The sequence below is a fragment of the Pteropus medius genome, unplaced genomic scaffold (genome assembly GCF_902729225.1).
Source record: "Pteropus medius unplaced genomic scaffold, Ma_sr-lr_union100, whole genome shotgun sequence".
Lineage (NCBI taxonomy): Eukaryota > Metazoa > Chordata > Mammalia > Chiroptera > Pteropodidae > Pteropus > Pteropus medius.
The window spans coordinates 4,079,511-4,096,495 of record NW_024350926.1 but is presented as its reverse complement, the minus strand read 5'-3'; the positions used below and the strand labels follow the sequence as shown (position 1 = coordinate 4,096,495).

The 16,985-nt window shown below is 42.4% G+C and overlaps 1 protein-coding gene across 7 annotated transcripts in view; it reads right to left on the bottom strand.

The window, feature by feature from the left end:
• Window positions 1-10,592: 10,592 nt before the first annotated feature.
• The window catches only part of SULF1 (sulfatase 1), a 143,564-nt gene continuing 137,171 nt past the window's right edge, over window positions 10,593-16,985 (bottom strand). For 6 of the 7 annotated variants that reach the window (XM_039841816.1, XM_039841821.1, XM_039841818.1 and 3 more), the window contains one exon: window positions 10,731-10,904. In XM_039841816.1, the coding sequence (XP_039697750.1) occupies window positions 10,874-10,904 (31 nt within the window). In that variant the 3' untranslated portion in view covers window positions 10,731-10,873. Of the gene's footprint in view, window positions 10,905-16,985 lie in introns of all 7 variants that reach the window. The other variant, XM_039841822.1, reaches the window with a different exon arrangement.

Genomic DNA, 16,985 nt, shown 5'->3' with positions numbered 1-16,985 from the left:
TTTTTTTTTTTGTAGCTAAGGTTGTGTGTTCCAGAACTCTTAGGGTTTCTTTCTCCTTGGTAGTATATTTTGGAAAGGAGCCACTCTCTGAACTCCAGGATAGAAAGTGATGGACTCAGCAGGTATAATTAGAGAGCACCCAAACCCCCGACTTCCTCTACTTTGAAGTTGTCCAGTTTAGCAATTGATGACCGGGCACGAGTTCTCTATTGGGCACAATTTTACCCATTACCATCTGCCACTTGGTGCAGTCCTTTGGGTTAATTAGGTCAGAATTCAAAGAAATTGGCATGAGTTATACACCACTATGTTAGTAGTATACTTCCTGAAGTATCTGATGCTTATAAAGAGCAGATGTATCATTCATGTATTGTGGGTGTGTGTAGAATAAGTAGTAAAAACCACGGGGGACTGAAGTTTCAGAACATGTACCAAAATGCTTTGGGCTGTGGTAGTGTCATTGGAATATTATGTAGTCAAGCTAAAGTGACTCTTTTATAGATGACACCTTTTACTTGTATGTATGAGGTTCTTACATGCTTGTTAATAAATTGGTTGTGTTACTTTATAGTCACAGCTCCTATTATAAGTTTAATTGCCACTCTTCATGGGCTCAGGCTTATCATTACTTGTTTTGGGAAAAGGTCATTATATTCCTTTATAAACTCTAGATTAATATATTATTTGGCTTTAATATGCAAATATAATATCACCAGTCTAGCCCATTAATTTAGAAAGTCCCGATGGGTGGGGTGAGGATTGGAGCACATTCTTTGGTTAGTTATCTTTATTACTATGAAATCCTGGCGCTTTGCAGGTGGCTCTAATTCTTGAAGACAGTCAAAAGCTGTTCAGAGCCAAGGCGGAGGGAGAAAGGAAGAGCCGAGAGGAAACAGATTGGCATTTGCTGAGTGTTGACTATTTGCAGAGCATTTTGTGAAGCACTTAATACACATCGTTCATTTTAATCCTCTTAATAACTTTGCAAGATAACTATTTTTATCGTGTTTGTGTTTTTGTTGTTGTTGTTTTTAAACGAATGGTGAAAACGGAGGCTCAGAGAGGTAAGGTGACAGGCCGAGGACCGTAGAGTGGCCACGTCAGGATTCGGACGTGGGTTTCTTTGTCTTGGAGGCTCGCTTTTTCCACTACATGACACGTGTGATAGTTCTGACGAACAAAGGCAAGATGTGGCTCTAAGACAGTGAGGCGAAGCATTTCAGTTTCTGATGTGCTACTGTTTTTGAAGAGTAGAGAAGTTATTATTTCTTAGAAAAAAATCTATAGGAAATATTCACATTTAATGTCTAGATTTGCAAGGTAAATTTGCATTTATTTAACTAAGTGTCACATTCAAATTTTTTTTGTCATAACATACCTCAAGTGTTTATTTATGGTTCATATTTAATATAGAACAAATCCAATTTTGGTATTAACATTGAACCTCATAGAGTTTCTGAAATGAAACATTATGAGGAAAAGGAGCTCAGATTTATCGAATCTGAGCTTTGGGGATTTCAGGTGTATGCTTCCCCCCACCCCGCCCCCACCCTTTCAAAATGTTAACATTTCCATTAGTTTTTTGGTGAAAATCCATTTTAAGTTTCCTGATAAAAGTTTTAAATGAACATATACAAAGTGTTACATGCTAAGCGGACATATTCCAAATGCTGTGTGTTACACACCAAATCACTGTCTCCACTGTGACCGTCAGCTGCGGTAACAAACGGAAGCACGCGCTTGGGACTGTCAGCCATCAGAGAAGGGAGTCACCGGGGAAGGTGATGGCAGGCCTGCATTTTCCCCACCCACCAAGAACGATCTTCCTCAGTCTGCAATACCAGCTTGCGTCCTTTGGTGGGCTTGGAGCCAGACGTTCTTTTTGGAGCCTGTCTTGAATCAACCGTAGGTTCACCCAAGAGAAGTTTCACAGTCTGAACGGACCGGAAGCATTTGTGGAAATTATCTCGTGTTCCCGGAAGCAGCAGGAAAGCCCAAGCCTGGGGTGGAAGCCAATTCAACTTTGTGATTTCTCGTATATGTAAAACATCCCCAATGACACAAAAACATGAATATAACTATTTAGGTGCATACTGAGTATTCCAAGTAGCAGACAGATACCATGATACTGTATAATCCCAGAATCGCCTAGACTGCGGGTTTGCTGATTCTCTGTTATGCAGACCGGTAGGTAGGTAGCCTTTCCACGTGTTTGCATTTCCTCTTTCACAGTACGAAGGGAGGGGGCGCCGTGGCTGGCAGGTGAAGCTAGTGGCCTTGTGCACTTATCTTTTCTGTCTTCTCTCCTTTCCTCATCTTCTGGGAAGTTGCTGGCCGTCTCTGTCCCAGACTTCTTGCAACATTGGAATCAGATCTGTGTATGTTCGAAGAGGTTATTTTAAGCACCTCATTTTTACTCAGCCCCAAGGAAGGGTCAAACATGACGAAAACCCTCCCTGGGTACCCGCTTTTGCAATATTTGAAAAACGAAATGCCTTGGTGCTAGAAGTATTTGACAATGCATGCTCACTACAAAAATGCAGCACTGAATTCACAGTATTTCACTGATAAGGGACTGCATGTGCTTTGCTTTTGGAAATCTGGAGAACTTCCTGGAAAATAAGCACTCATGACTCTCATTGCTACAGTTAATCATGAACTTGCTGCAGAACTGAAGAGTGTAAGGGGGAATACTTTTTTCTATGGAAAACTCAGTGCTTTTGATATTTATTTTAGCAAGAATAATCAGACGCTGAAATAACTTCAGAGAGGGGGAAACTATTTCAGATAATCATTTCTTATTTTTTCTCCAAAAATGTACACACTTATAAGGTGTTTTTAATATTGGGATTTTGAAGGTGTTGTCTTTTTCTGGTATTCTATGATTACATGTTAAAATTGAAAGAGGAGATATTAATAAAATTGCAGAGACATATTAAACCAAAGGGGTGAACAAAAGAAGTTTAAAATTCATAATTTAGGAAAGAAAAATAAGAGTAATTGGTAAGACTTTATAGTGGGCATTTTTCCTTAAAATATATACCTCTACCCCAAACCCCAAATGTTAGTTTAGAAGCAGGAAACAAGCAGGTTGGCCTCTAACTCTTTAGTTAAAGGAATATAATACTGTGTCAAACAAACTGGCATTAGAATTCTAGTGGAGTGTGTGTTCAGTGTGTGTGTGTGTGTGTGTGTGTTTGTGTGTAGAGGTGTGCTTGTGATGAAAGGCGGTTTTGGGTTGTTGCATAAAGGAGTTTGCTTTTCTGATTTTTAAAATGAATATTTATTTGGTGTCCTCTTAGGGTAATTTAAAAGATGTATAATTTCCTTGCGTTTAAAGAAATCTATTATCAATGTACTAATAAACCTTGGTTTACAACATCTTGAATACTTGATGATTGAAAATTAAGGAAAAAGGTAAAAAAATAAAAATAAAAAGAATAAAGTGTGTTGGATTGAAATTAGTTCGTCTCCTAGGATTTTTGTTGTTTGAAGAGCTGAAGCAACGATACCAGTGTGATCGTCCAACCCCCACCCCCGACCCTCGTCACACAAGGAAGATACAGTGTTCGATTAGATTGAATAGTCCACCATTACTGTGAAAAATGGTAATAATGAACTCCTTATATAACTGATAACTCTGCCTTGAAGCCAAATATCTTATGTGTAAACTATTAGGACTATAGTTTCAAGAGCCTGTGCTAGCACATTTTCCATTGAGTCCCTAAAAGAGAATAATTTTAAGATGGCTTACCTATTTAAATTCAAATAGACTTTAGGCATGCAGAACTGTGTGTCTTGAATATGGTTTATGGTAGTCAGGATAGGCTGAGTTCTACTTAAAAACCCAAATATCGGTGGCTTCACGGCACAAAAGTTTATTTCGAATTTCCATTACATGGCTATATGGGTCTGTTCCATGTTAAAGTTGAAGGAGAAGATATTATTAAAATTTCAGGGACATCTTAAACCAAAGAGGTGAACAAAAGAAGTTTGAAGCTTGTATCTAGAAAAGAAAAATAAGAATAATTGGCAAGACTTTATAGTGGGAACCAGCCTAGCCGAGGCTCTACCATCTTGAAGCTGCATCACCTGGAACTTTCAGGGTTGGTCTTGGCTGATGAGCAAGCAAAGGGAGAGCCCAGAGAAAGAGAAAAGACACTTTGTGCCCGGAAGTGACACATGCCACCCTGCATTGGTCTAACTAATTACATGTCCCTGCCTAACCTCTGGGATCCTGGAAGTGTATGGGAGCAAATGGTGAGCATTTGGCGAGTTATTATTATTTTTTTGCCACACAGTTGACCATGATAGGTTAAGAATGATTCTCAAAGGAGTCCAACTCATTATTTCTAAAAATTGGTAAACAAATGGAAAATCTCAGGCATAAGAAAGAATGACTTCCATAGGAGTGAATATCAAAACTTGGTCAACACAGCACTTTAAAGCCCCCTTTCTCCAATCTCTACTGAATAATGAATTAACCATTGCTAAAGTGTTTCAGAAACTGGTCTGAGACGAGAGGAAGACTGGAGCTCAGACTCCATCCATGGAGAAAAAGCACACTGGATTTTGAGGTCTCTTCTGATGGACGGCAGAATTTTCCAAGTACGCTGGCATCTGAGACTTTTGGGTGAGAGGTGGAAGGACATAAAGGAGCCATGGGAATAACAGCATGACTCATGGACTAAAGCACAAAGTGGTTATATTTACCACCTCTCCCTCAAATTGTGTGTGCAATTTAGGCAAAAAGATTCCTCTTGAATTTCTTAAATATGTCGCACTTTCAAGGGAAGAGCAGATCCAGTCCCCATAGTGGGCTTTTAAAAATAGACACACGAGAAAGTGTTTCTTTTTAAGAAAGGAGGAGAGACGAAAGGTTATGACTAGCTACTCACCGTCTGGCTTTAGCCTCGACTGGGTGTGACCTCAGCGTTTTAAGAGCTATGAAGGAGCATCCAGCTCCCTTCTTGGTTGTAAATTGTCAGCTGCACAGCGGTGGCCTCCGTAGCTTTGGCGTCCGGATGCCAAAAAATGTTTTTAATTGCACGAAGTCGTGGGAAAGCAGGGAGATCAATACGTGGTGCTCACTTTTGAATTTAAATGTCAAAGTTCGATGCAGTGTCAATTCATAATACCACTATAACTCAGTAGAAAGCTAACACCATCCTGGCCTGCTGGAAAGGCTAAGATCCTGGGCACTGAAGAAAGAGCGGGCCCATCGTGGATCACGCTGTTCTGGTTGTGTTCTTGTCCCAAAGGTAGCGCTGCTAGCACTTCGCCCTGGCGGCAGCTCCGCAGCTCCGCCAGGGACCAGGTCCAGGCGCGGAGCGAAGACGTTTTTAGTTGCACTACAGTGACACCTAATGGCCATTGCGGGAAACACATGCTCTAGTAATCTTGGCCCTTCAGGTTCCTGATGTTGAGTTGTGTGGGGCTCTTAGTGACCTGACACGTATTAAGGTGGTAAAGTCGATGACATCGCCCCTTCTGCTGAGACGTATTCGTGGTTGGCTTGGTCGCACTGCGGCTCTGGGTCGCCGGTGCTGTTGGGGCTGGGAGGCGGGGTCACGTGGGAGGAGGGGATGCAGATTCTGAGTTCCAGAGTCCTGGCAGGGGGGCGCACTGGGGTCGGAGCCAGAAACGCAGAACAGAAGGTAGATCTCTTTGCTCACCACCCCCATTTGCCAGCGGAAAAGTGAGGCGGCGCTGAGCACCAAAGTCTTCAACATTTGGACCTCCCTCTGTCCCGCCCTTCGGCAGTGCTTTCCCTAACATCGGGGGTCAGGGACATTCTAGTCCCAGCAGGACAAAATCTGATTTTTGAAAGTCATTCTCTCCACTTACTTCATGCAGCTCCCTCTAAGGCCTGAGCTCCTTGGCCGGCGAAGTTTTCTACTTCAACATCACTACTGGGTGAGGTGACCGACACTAATAGTCACATTAGGTAAGTTTCTTGGTCAGAAATGGGGGAAGGGACAGGTTATGAAAGCGGCCAGTTTTTCACACTCTTTGTCAGCCCCAGACTTGGTACCGCGTCAGTGTTCTCTCGCCTGGGGGGAGGGTGTAAAATGGGGGAGACATTATGTCCAGAAGTGGGGGAGTCCGGGAAAGCATTCAGGGAAGGAAAAGGTAAAATTTCAAATGAAAACTTTATGGCTGAGATGAGCCATAGTGATGACAATGACCTGGCAGTGAGTGTGGGATGCGGGGGCTGGAGACGGGAAAGGGGCTAAGGGGGTTATTTCCGTGTCCATAGCAGCTTCTATGTCATGAGAGCCGAAACCAACCAGGCTAGGAAACCATATTGAGGTATTAATTGCCCCAAGTATTTTAATTATCGATCAATCTTTGTTTTTTATTAAAATGAATTTTGAAAACCTCAAGCAGAATCGGACTAATTTGGGAAATTGAGGATAGCTGAGATCTCTTATAGCTGAGATCACATCAGCTCTAAAGAAAGTCCAGAAAAATAAACATTTAAACATCTTTTTTAGACAGTTGACGTGTTCAGGTACATTTGGCATGGGACGGGAGTGTTAAGTATTCTTTCTCTCTCAGTCAAAACATGCTGCAGAGACTGGTGATCGTAGAATTTTTTTTTTTTTTTTAAAGCTGGGAGGCCTCAGATATTAACTATCCTGTGTAGTTGAGGCACGGCAGATAGGTTTTTGTCTCACGTGCCAACATCCATTCAACAGTGCCGATAGTAGCTGACTGGAGAAGCAGCCGGCTGCGGTGAGGATGAAGGGCACAGATGCTCCGGTTTAATGGAAAAGCTTCTGGAAGCATTACGGTGTCTTCCCTGGGCACGTTTTGGGGAAAAAAAAGCACATACGCATTTGCATCCTCAATTCAAACCTCTTATTTTACAGTTGAGGAAGCTGTTTTAGAGAGTTTATGTGACTTTTCCAAGCTTACACAGATAGTAAAAACTAGAGTTTGCCGTGAAATTAGGTCTTTACTTTCATGTCCATTATTCTTTCAAAAATTTTTTTAGTTTAATTTAATCATTATTTTTCTTCCGGTCAGAGTTGACACTTAGTATCATTTAATATTGGTTTCAGGTGTATAGCATAGTGGTTAGATGTGTATATAAATTACAAAATGATCCTCCCGATTAGTCTAGTGCCCACCAGGCACTATTCACCATTCATAGTTTGTTCATTATTCTTTCCATTGCTCCTGACCAAATGGGGTCACTCTTCGACCTCTCTTCCTTAATCTGGTGTGTGTGTGTGTGTGTGTGTGTGTGTGTGTGTGTGTGTGAGTGGAGAGGGGCTGGCCCTGGCCTCTGCTGAATCTCTCCCTTTTCTAAGTCAGTGGGGGATGGGCTGATGGGCAGATCGAATGAGGCAGTTGGCCAGGCAGTCTCTAAGGGCCCTTCCAGATCTGAAATAGTGACTCTTGGGCCCTGTGCTCCTAGTAGGTACTCCATAGTCATTGAATCAAACTAAAATGGAATTTTCTCCAGGATGGCAACATTTGTCCTAGTCACATTTTATAGGAAAGGAACAGGAGGAAGGCACAATGATGTGACTTTAGATAACACTACTACTTTGGATTCTTCTCTTGGTTAAACTGTGGAGTTATGGACTGAATTGTGTCCCCGCTAAATTTATGTACTGAAATCCTAACCGCCCCAATGAGACTGTATCAGGAGACAGGGCCTTGAAAGAGGTAATTAAGGTTAAACGAAGTCTTAAGATTGGACCCTAATCCTATGTGACAGGTGTCCTTATAAGAAGAGAGATGCCAGGGATGCGTGTGCACAGAGAAATGGACGCGTGGGGACTCCACGAGAAGGCAGCTGTCTGTAAGCCAAGGAGAGAGGCCTCAGGAGACACCAGCCCTGTGGACAGGTCTTGGCTTCCAGCCTCCAGAACTGTGAGAAAATAAGTTTCTGTTGCTTAAGCCACCTGGTCTATGGTATTCTATTATGGCAGCCCCAGCAAGCTAATACGGATCCCAAAGTCCTTTGCTTTTTTCCCCTTTATCGTTAGTGAAAACGTCTGATTTCTGGGCATTTCAGAGATTGTTAGCCCCGCTACCTAAGGAGACAGAGCTGCTCGGGACATAGGGAGCAGAAGGAACTGCATGTGATTTGTCAGTCGGAGAACTTGAAGTCTCCGACTTCAAGTGGTCAGGTCTCCACCAAAGTTCATGGTTCTCACAGGACCCAAACTGCCTTTGGCGGGCCTGTCCTCCTGCTTTTGAAAAACTGTTTGTGCTGCTCAGGACCGGATACATAATGTGTGGGTCCAGTGAAAAATGGAAATGTGAGGTCTCTTGTTAAAAAATTATTAAGGATTTCGAGATGGTATTAGTAGAGAATTGAACCAGGCACTAGCCCCGTGCTACTGCCCAGGCGCAGGCCCCGGGAGCCGTCCAGGTGCTGCCTCTGCCACAGCGACAAGACAAATCCATGTTGTGATCGCTAATCTGAGAATGTTCTAGAACACATTGACTTTGCGGCAGTTTTACTGATATAGCTAATATTCGATCATGCGAATTGAGATCAGGACTTAATTTTATTTGCAAGGAATGAGTGTACCACAAAAACTTGGTTAAGTTCATTCTTCTGAAACAGGTAAAGTTTAAACACCTTTTATTTCAAGAAATAATGCTTCTAGACTTCTCCGAAGCCAGAATTGTTCTATAAAAGTATCACAGAATATTACACAAGATTAAAAAACACAGTATGCTTCCTAATAACTTGAAACTTTTTTACAAAGCACATCATTCATGACCATAAATATGTTTCTTCTGTCATTCAGCCGGTGACACACGCATCTGATAAAGAGCTAGTTAATTTTAACATATGTACAGAGTCTATAATAAAGACTTAAAGTTATCAAAGATTCAACTATAACATATTAAATTTTCTTCAAAAGAGTTTACCTTAAACATGTAAAGAAAACATAATTTACCTATATGTTTGAATTATCTAAAGAGAAAATCACCGTTAAGCTATATTTGGGAAGTTGATTAGGATACTGGTAACTTTCAATGAGGTAATCCTTTTGCTGGTATTTAAAAATCTAATACATAAAACGAATATTTTCAAGAACGCAGAATTTGAAAAGCAGTTTTGACCTATACCTTTAAAAAAACCAAACTTGGCGAAGGCCTTAAAAATAATCATATAACACATATAGTGTGTTTAAATTATGAAACATTCATGAGTTTGTTTTATTGAAAAAAATTCCTTATCTAACTTCAAAATGAAACATATTTTCTCAACATGTAAGCTTATTAGCCAGGTCAAGAAAACAAAGATGAATAAAAAAAGTCTTCAGTCCTTTTATCCTGTTAAGAAAATAATAAAAATTTAGCGACGGTAAGCATATGGTGAAACTTTGAGGCTAGGCACAGAGAGAGCAGGCGGACTTTGTTTTATTTGTTTATTTTTACTGCCAACATCATTAGCCATGCCTTTCTGCTAATCGATTTTAGCAAGTCGAGGTAAAACGCATGCAATATCTTCTGGCGAAAGCATATGTTAAACAATATGGGATCCATACTGTATGTCGTCCTGGGCTGTCTATTTCACTCTGTCACACTGAGAGCCAGAAGTGAGACTGACGAGCCTGTTAAAAAAAAAAAAAACAACAAAAAAAAGACTAACCAAATAGACATGGCGTTCCGATCTCAAAGTGCAAAATGACTGAACTACAAATGACGGCATCAAAAGATTCCAGTGGTGAAAATGAATCAAAACCACGTGATGCAGGCAGTGGAGAGTGTTTTGAACGATTCACTGAGGATGTCGTTCCAGAAACTGAGCAAGGCACCGTTCTGGCCATCGTCACTGGCTAGCATTTATACACGCATGTCCCTGCGACCTTCAGAAGGTAATACTGTTTTAGTGCCCCCAGCCCCAAACCAACCCCCACGAATCCACCTTTCTGCTCGACACGTGGTGAGTCACAACGCTGAGTCCCTGCATCTCTTGCATGCGCACTGACTTCTGCTGCCCGCATGTACCTAGGGTAGCCTGGAATGTTGGTCGTCATGATTGCCTTTATTAGTGAGCTAATAAAAAGTTTAAAAAATACTGTGTTTCCGGTAAGGTAGCAATTTCATCTAATCAGAGGAGAGTGGGAAGGAGGTGCTGCCCTCTCGGGTCTGTAAGCTCCCCGATCCGAGATTCTCCTCCACCTCGTTCCACTTGCTGTCTGTGCTGCTGGAGTTAACAGCCTCCTCCAAGGTGGACACTTGGACCGTCTGATGAAGGGGACTGACGTCAGAACGCACAGGAAGATACAGCCGATCCTCGAAAACATCTTCCCCTGGTCCCCCATCGCGAGGAAGCTCTTTCTGGGGCCTACCAGCGGGCTGCAGCCCGGGGCGGGGTTCCAGTGCCAGCTCCGCCACGCCATGGCCGCTGAAATCGGTTTCACGATGATTCGTCTCCTCGCGCTCCATCCATCTGTCAGTTTTATGATTTCTCCAGTGTTCAGAATTCAAATGATTAACTTCTGGAATGTCGTTATTCCATTCAAGTTTATTCTCTGGACTGAATGTTGGTCGGTTCAAATGCAGGGTTCGAAGGTCAGCTGGCAAGGTCAAATGAGGGGCTCCCCCAACCGTACGACTTGGGTCTGCATCTGACTCGGCGGAGGCCATCTCTGCTGGCACAGAGAGTTCAGCAGATACGGCCGAGACCCCACCGCTCCGAGCACTTTTATTTGCTTTGTTTTGCTCGTGGTGACTGTTCAGCAGTGCAAATACTCTATCTACATCCTTCAAGTAATTAGTCCAGTCCACCAGACTAAGTCTATAGTTCCGTCTGTATTCATAGATGCTTTCGTTCACACCGTATAAATCTTCCAGGCCTTGCCAGTTGACGTCTGCCGGGAGACTAGGCAGATTAACCTTCCCATCCATCCCATAGCTGTCCTCTGTGAAAAGAGAGACGAAGGTGGGTCATTAGTGGAGAAAACATTTCCTACTTTTGGACAAGCGACTTACATCGTTTTTTACAGCGCAAATCAATTTGAAATATTTTCCCCCAGCAATTTGTTTTCAAGGGGTGGCCTTAGGTTACAAATGTGATCAAACAGTAACAAAAAGTTGGAAAGAGGATCAAATGAGTGAAAACTATGATTAGGCACAGTTGGTGTCAGTTAGGGGGCTCACGTTTTATTCCTGGCTCTACGCAAGTCAACTCTGTAACCAGGAAGTCACGTGAGTGAGTCTGAGTCTTGGTCCAGCATCTGTCCAATGTGGGAATCGATGTGTGATAAAACCTTTACTACTTATGCGGTTGCTTGGTGAGTGATGGATATGAAAGTATTTTAATGTAATAGGCAATGCTTAGTGAGATTTTTATTTTATATTCCCTGGTATGCAGTATAAAAACAAACAAATGCTTGAATCTGTTTCTTTGACTTTTTTTTTTTTTTTGCCCTACAAGTTCTTTGCCATCGATAAGTCAACCTTTCAGTGGTTTTCACAGTATGCAAAGCATGCACCAGCTTCTCTCTCTGATATTTCTAAATCACCAAGATGATTATACTTGTGAAGAAAATATCTCTTCTCTAGTTGCACCCAAGTGCCATCTCGAAGAGATGGCCTCGATTAATGCAGTAAACTACCCCGAAAGTAATATAGATCGGCAGGAAGAATAAGTAAAACTACACAAAACTCACACTCTCAATTTCGCTAGAAGATAAAAAATTATATAATCTTCAAGTCACCTGTAAGTTAAAAAAAAAGTTAACATCAAATCTTGGCAGAGCCGTAGTTCACATTTTGGGCACAAGCCCTAGGAAAACAGTATGGACAAGAAAGAGAAGAAGGAAGTGAGGGTGAAAATAAGAACTGATTTGCAACCATCGCTAAAAAGAACGTCAGCCTGAAGCATAAAATGCTGCAGAGTCCCGGGAAATCGCGGTGGTGACAATGAGGAGGGGACCTCAGCATGCGTGAATCAAAGTGGCTGTCCTCGAATGGCACTGCCTCAGGGGGAAAAAGATACAAAAGAAGCGAGGTGTACCCTTTGGAAACTGGGTGAGAAGAGAAAAAGTAAGTGAAAGGGGGTCAATTTTAGGTCCTGCAAGAAAAATAGAAAAACAAAAACTTGGGGACATGCAATCTCTCCCACTCCCACCCCTAAATAATAAGATAAAAAAAGAAAAACATAGTATACTTGGTTACATCGACAGAATCTCTTCATCTAGGAATCTTGTGAACGCTTCAAATCCACGAAATGAATAAGGCAGCCTGAATTTACACCAAATTATTATAAAATAAAATGGAAAATAAGAAATCTATCATCTTATGAAAATGCCCCCTGCCAAAGTATACCATAAAGTGAAAAAAGTCACGACACAGCACTACCAAGTAAATTAAATCAAGCACCTGAAGATGTGAAAACCATCTTAAATCAGACATAACTGTGTGAGACAAGGATCTTACGTCTAGCCAAGCTCTCCTTCAAATATCAAGGCTATAGAAAAACCGTTTTCAAAATGTAAGAATGCAGGGAATACTGTACACATTAGCTCTTCTCAAACAGTCTTCCGGAAGATGAGCTGCACTGGACCGAGAACTCACTGGGGGATTTCAGAAGGAATGGTGGTGAGCATCTAATATACTTACCAGATCTAGGAGTAAAACAAAGGTGGGGGGAGGGTAAACACATACTATCCATTTTATATGACAAAATGGAAATAATGCAGCTAAAGATGGAGAGAAAGATAGAAAAGCTGAAAGAGAATAAGTTCATTGAGAGTATAGCTCAGGTAGTCATTGGGAGTCAAAGAACTCCACTGAAAACTGACCACTGAGATAATGAAAGATTAAATAAGAAGCAGGGACATTAAAAATGTATAAGTTCGAAGGCAACCAAGAGCACAAAAATACAAACCCTACTAAGTTCCAAAAGGAAAAATAAAGGGCAACCAGCTTTATAAAGAAGTTATCGATAGACGATAGAATGAGAAAGACAGAGAAACATAATAATAGGAGATACTCGATCCAAGACAGGTCAAATGGATTAAAAACAAGTAAGAATTTACAAACAGCAATCAAGTTTTAATGATGGAGGAAAACCCTCTTTACAATAGCAACAAAGAAGATAAAACACTTTTATGAATAAACGTAACAAGAAATGTGCAACGCCTATACAAAAATACTTTTAAAAGCTCCTGAAACACCCAGAAGTATACAAAGGAAGTGATACGAAGTGGAAAAATATTCTTTGTTCTTGGAGAGAAGACTCAGCATCATAAAGTTATCAATTCTTCCCAATAATCCTTTCAAAGACCAGATAGAAAAATGGGCAGAAGACATACCCAGATAATCTATGAAAAGAAGTAAAATGGCCTTTAAACTTTCAAAGACATGTTCAATTTTACCCATAAGAAGAGCCATACAAATTAAAACCATACCGATAGACCCTTTCTTTCTCATTCAATTGGAAAAAAATTTTAAAAGCTTGACAGCTGTTGAAAGCAGACACTCATACACCGATGACGAGAATGCAAAATGATAACCTGTATGGAGGGCAATTTGGCAATATTTAATACATCCATTCATGCATCTACCTGTTGACTCAGCAATCCCACAGCTAGGAATTTACTCTGAAGATATCCTCAACAATATAAAATATATTTGCACAGAGGTCTTGATTGTAGCACTCTTTGTAGTTGCAAAATACGAGAGTGACAGAAATGCCCGTACATAAGAGAGTGGTTGACTAAGCTATGGTACATCCACACAGTGGAATACTACGAAGTTGTCAAAAGAGAGTGAAGAAATCTCTATGAACTGACAGGATCTATTTTAAAGTAAAAATCATGTTTTAAGTGAAAAAGAAACCAAGCGCAATACGGCACATATTGCCTTTTGCGTAAAAACGTAAGAGAAGTAAAATATATACCATCTGCGTATTGCTGCACCAAGAAACACGGGAAGGTAAAGCGGACGCCGGTGAGACCCGTTATCTCCAGTGCGTGGGTGGGGAGAGGCTGTGGGAAGAAGTAACATTTCCCCGCACGAGAGCTGGAGCCGGAATCTGTGCCTAATCTGACCCACAAAACTGTTCTAACTCTACATGTGACCCAGTCTGGTCAACCCAAACCCTCCTGCCTTCTTTTTGAAGTTTTGGCTCTTAGAATTATGTTAATGCTTTACATACCACCCTCCCCCCACCTCAAAAAAATTAAATGAATAATGACGAGGAAAAACAGAACCTAAAATGGATGGATTACAAACAGAAATCAACCAACCTTGCTCTATTTCGAATGAATAACAAAACCATAATGAAGCGGGGAGGTGGTGGCACAGACCCCAGTGGCCGTCGGTCCAGAGTCTGTCCCGGTTCCTGCCAGTCCTCATGCCACAGAACGAGGCCCCTTCCCGGGGCCATGCTGAAGTTCTTTATTCAGAGAGGAAAGGCGTGACTCGGTTTGTTCAGAAAAGTAAATTTTCAGAATAAACGTAGATGATTTCAAGTTACAGGTAATTCTCATCCGACCCCAGAAACAAAGATTGTGAAACTACTAAGGGAGATTCAAAAACCCGCACAGGTCTCATGCCGAGTCACCTTTCTTTCTGGATGACATAGATTTATGTTTAAGGACATGGCCACATATTTATGTCATGCGATATTCTACAGATGGGTGGTGACCTGGTGATCTCATGTGCCTGGAGTTTTGATGCTTCTTGGAGCAGCGTTAACAATCAACAAGAGCTACCGGTGTCACAAGAAGCAGAAAGGACAGTTTCCGCACAGACTGACTTGTACCAATTGTCTCAACCTGTCCATTCTTTTTTCTCTATATGGGCTGCGCCCCAGCCTCACGGAACATCATCCGGTTTCCTGAAAGCACCGCGCTCTCTCCCTCCTCAGCGCTACTGTATTTATTTCCAAGGTGAAAGATTTATGCGATTCGAAGAGAAATCAGAGTACGTTGTATTGATTTCGAGACTGTGCTTCTCTGCCTCATCACCCTGGTCAGCTCTCAGTCTTCGAGATGCACCCTGAGCATCATTCCTCTGCTCCCCGTTCTCTGGCTTCCTCAGCGCTCTGTGAGCCCCTTATTCCCACACCCATGTGTATGATTTGGGGGATCTGTGCTCAACAGCAGACTTTGAATCTCACCTGGCTGGGTGTCTACAATTTCAAAGAGCAAGGAATAGTTCAGCCAGAAATTCATAAAATGTCGCAGCTTTGTTGATCAGTGCTCACTGGAAGGGCATTTCGATGAATATGGCTATGCTCCTCCCAAGGTTCAGTCCTGAGGGCACCGATTTGATTTTCGGAAGTGAGAGCCAGAACAGAGCGTCTGCACTGCCACGTGAATCCTTTTTCCTAACCCTTCCATGTTTCTGTTCTCTGTGCATGTTTTTCTAACGGCACGGACGGGGTTTCCGATATTTGGGACCAAATCCGTGTGTGTTCTGGGTGATTTTCATGCTGCTTGAAACACAACCTGTTTTAGGTTGAAACGTATTTGATTTGGGTTTTGAATTTTCAATCAAACACCAGTCGTAGAAGGACATACATTGTGGGCTTATGCTAATCATTTTTCAGGTATTCGCTCGTGTCGTTCTGACGTATTATTATGTATGTGTATTACTATCGTCTTCCCACAGATGAGAAAATTAAGTCACTAAAAGGTTAGCTAACTTGTCCAAGAGAAACAGTATCCTGTGGAGGTTAAAAGCACATGCTAGAACCAGACGCCCCAATTTCGACTACCTGCTCCACCATTTATCAGCTATGTACTCTTGGGAGGGTTACTCAACGCAGTCACCTTCTGACTCAATTTTCTCATCTGTAAATTGGGGATAATAACAGTACAGACCTCACAAAGTTGTTCTGAAGATTAAATGACTCGATATACGGAAAGTGCTTAGGAGAGGGCTGGAAGTAATGTGACCACGTTAGCAAATGGTCCCCAAATCGGGACGCGATGGGCAAAGGACTAGTGTTTAATCTGACCCACAAGCACTGTCCTTGTAACTCTTTGTGGCCTCATCTGATCAACCCAAACCCTCTCGTATTATTCCTCCAAGTTCCACACTCTTGAATATCTCCCTATTACCTTCAGGTGGTGTGAAGAACATCTTACTCCGCCAGTTGGCCTGGCTTGTCCACTGGATTTCAGTGCCTGCTTGTTCCTCCACGGCAGCAAAGTGCACAACCTCAGGCCATGGCATTGGCGTGGACCTGTCCCCTGACGACTCAGACACTAACCCCCCGCGTCCCCTTAGGAGGCCGACCTCACCTCCCCGCCCCTAGAACCCCTGAACCTGGCCTTGACTCATCTCCTGCTCAAGCACCTTAAACAGACACGTGCAGCTCTGCTAGCCAGCAGCTCACACATAAAAGGAGGCCTGGGATGTGAGAGAGGACAGAGAAGCAGGGGGCGCTTCGTGAGAGTGACACAGAGCACGGAAGTGACCTTGAGAGGCTCCGGCAGTGCAGATGATGGGTTTGTGTGCTGACCTCTGGGTCACCCATGAGTGACGATGAAGATGGTGGTGCTGGTGATGAATGTCCCTTTTTGTGCTTCTTATAAAATATGCTAACATTCTTTGGAATAGTAACTTAACTTCCTCTCCCCTTTCAGATACTTTCCCCTTCGTGAAAATGTTTTTTGCATCCCACGTTATGCCTTAGTAATACAACCTGTCGGAACAGGGGTTTAATACATGCCAGACTCTGTTCTCAGATTTTCACTAGCAAGGCTGGGATTTGAACCCAAGGCAGTCTGGCTCCAGTGTCTGCTCTAACTACAGTCCTAATACAGCCTCTAATACACAGCTTAGTCACCCACTTCCATCTGTAAGGCACAGACTGTTGCTACAGGGGCACATGAGTCAAAGAAGCAAAAATTGAACAGAAGCATGGTTGCTGAGGGCAGAGCGCAGTGCCAGTGTCAGGCTGCCAAGGACTGACTGTCCACGCCATGGCTACTGGACACACACCATGCCTGCCAGGAGCTCTGCTGGACATCACAGGGCGCTGG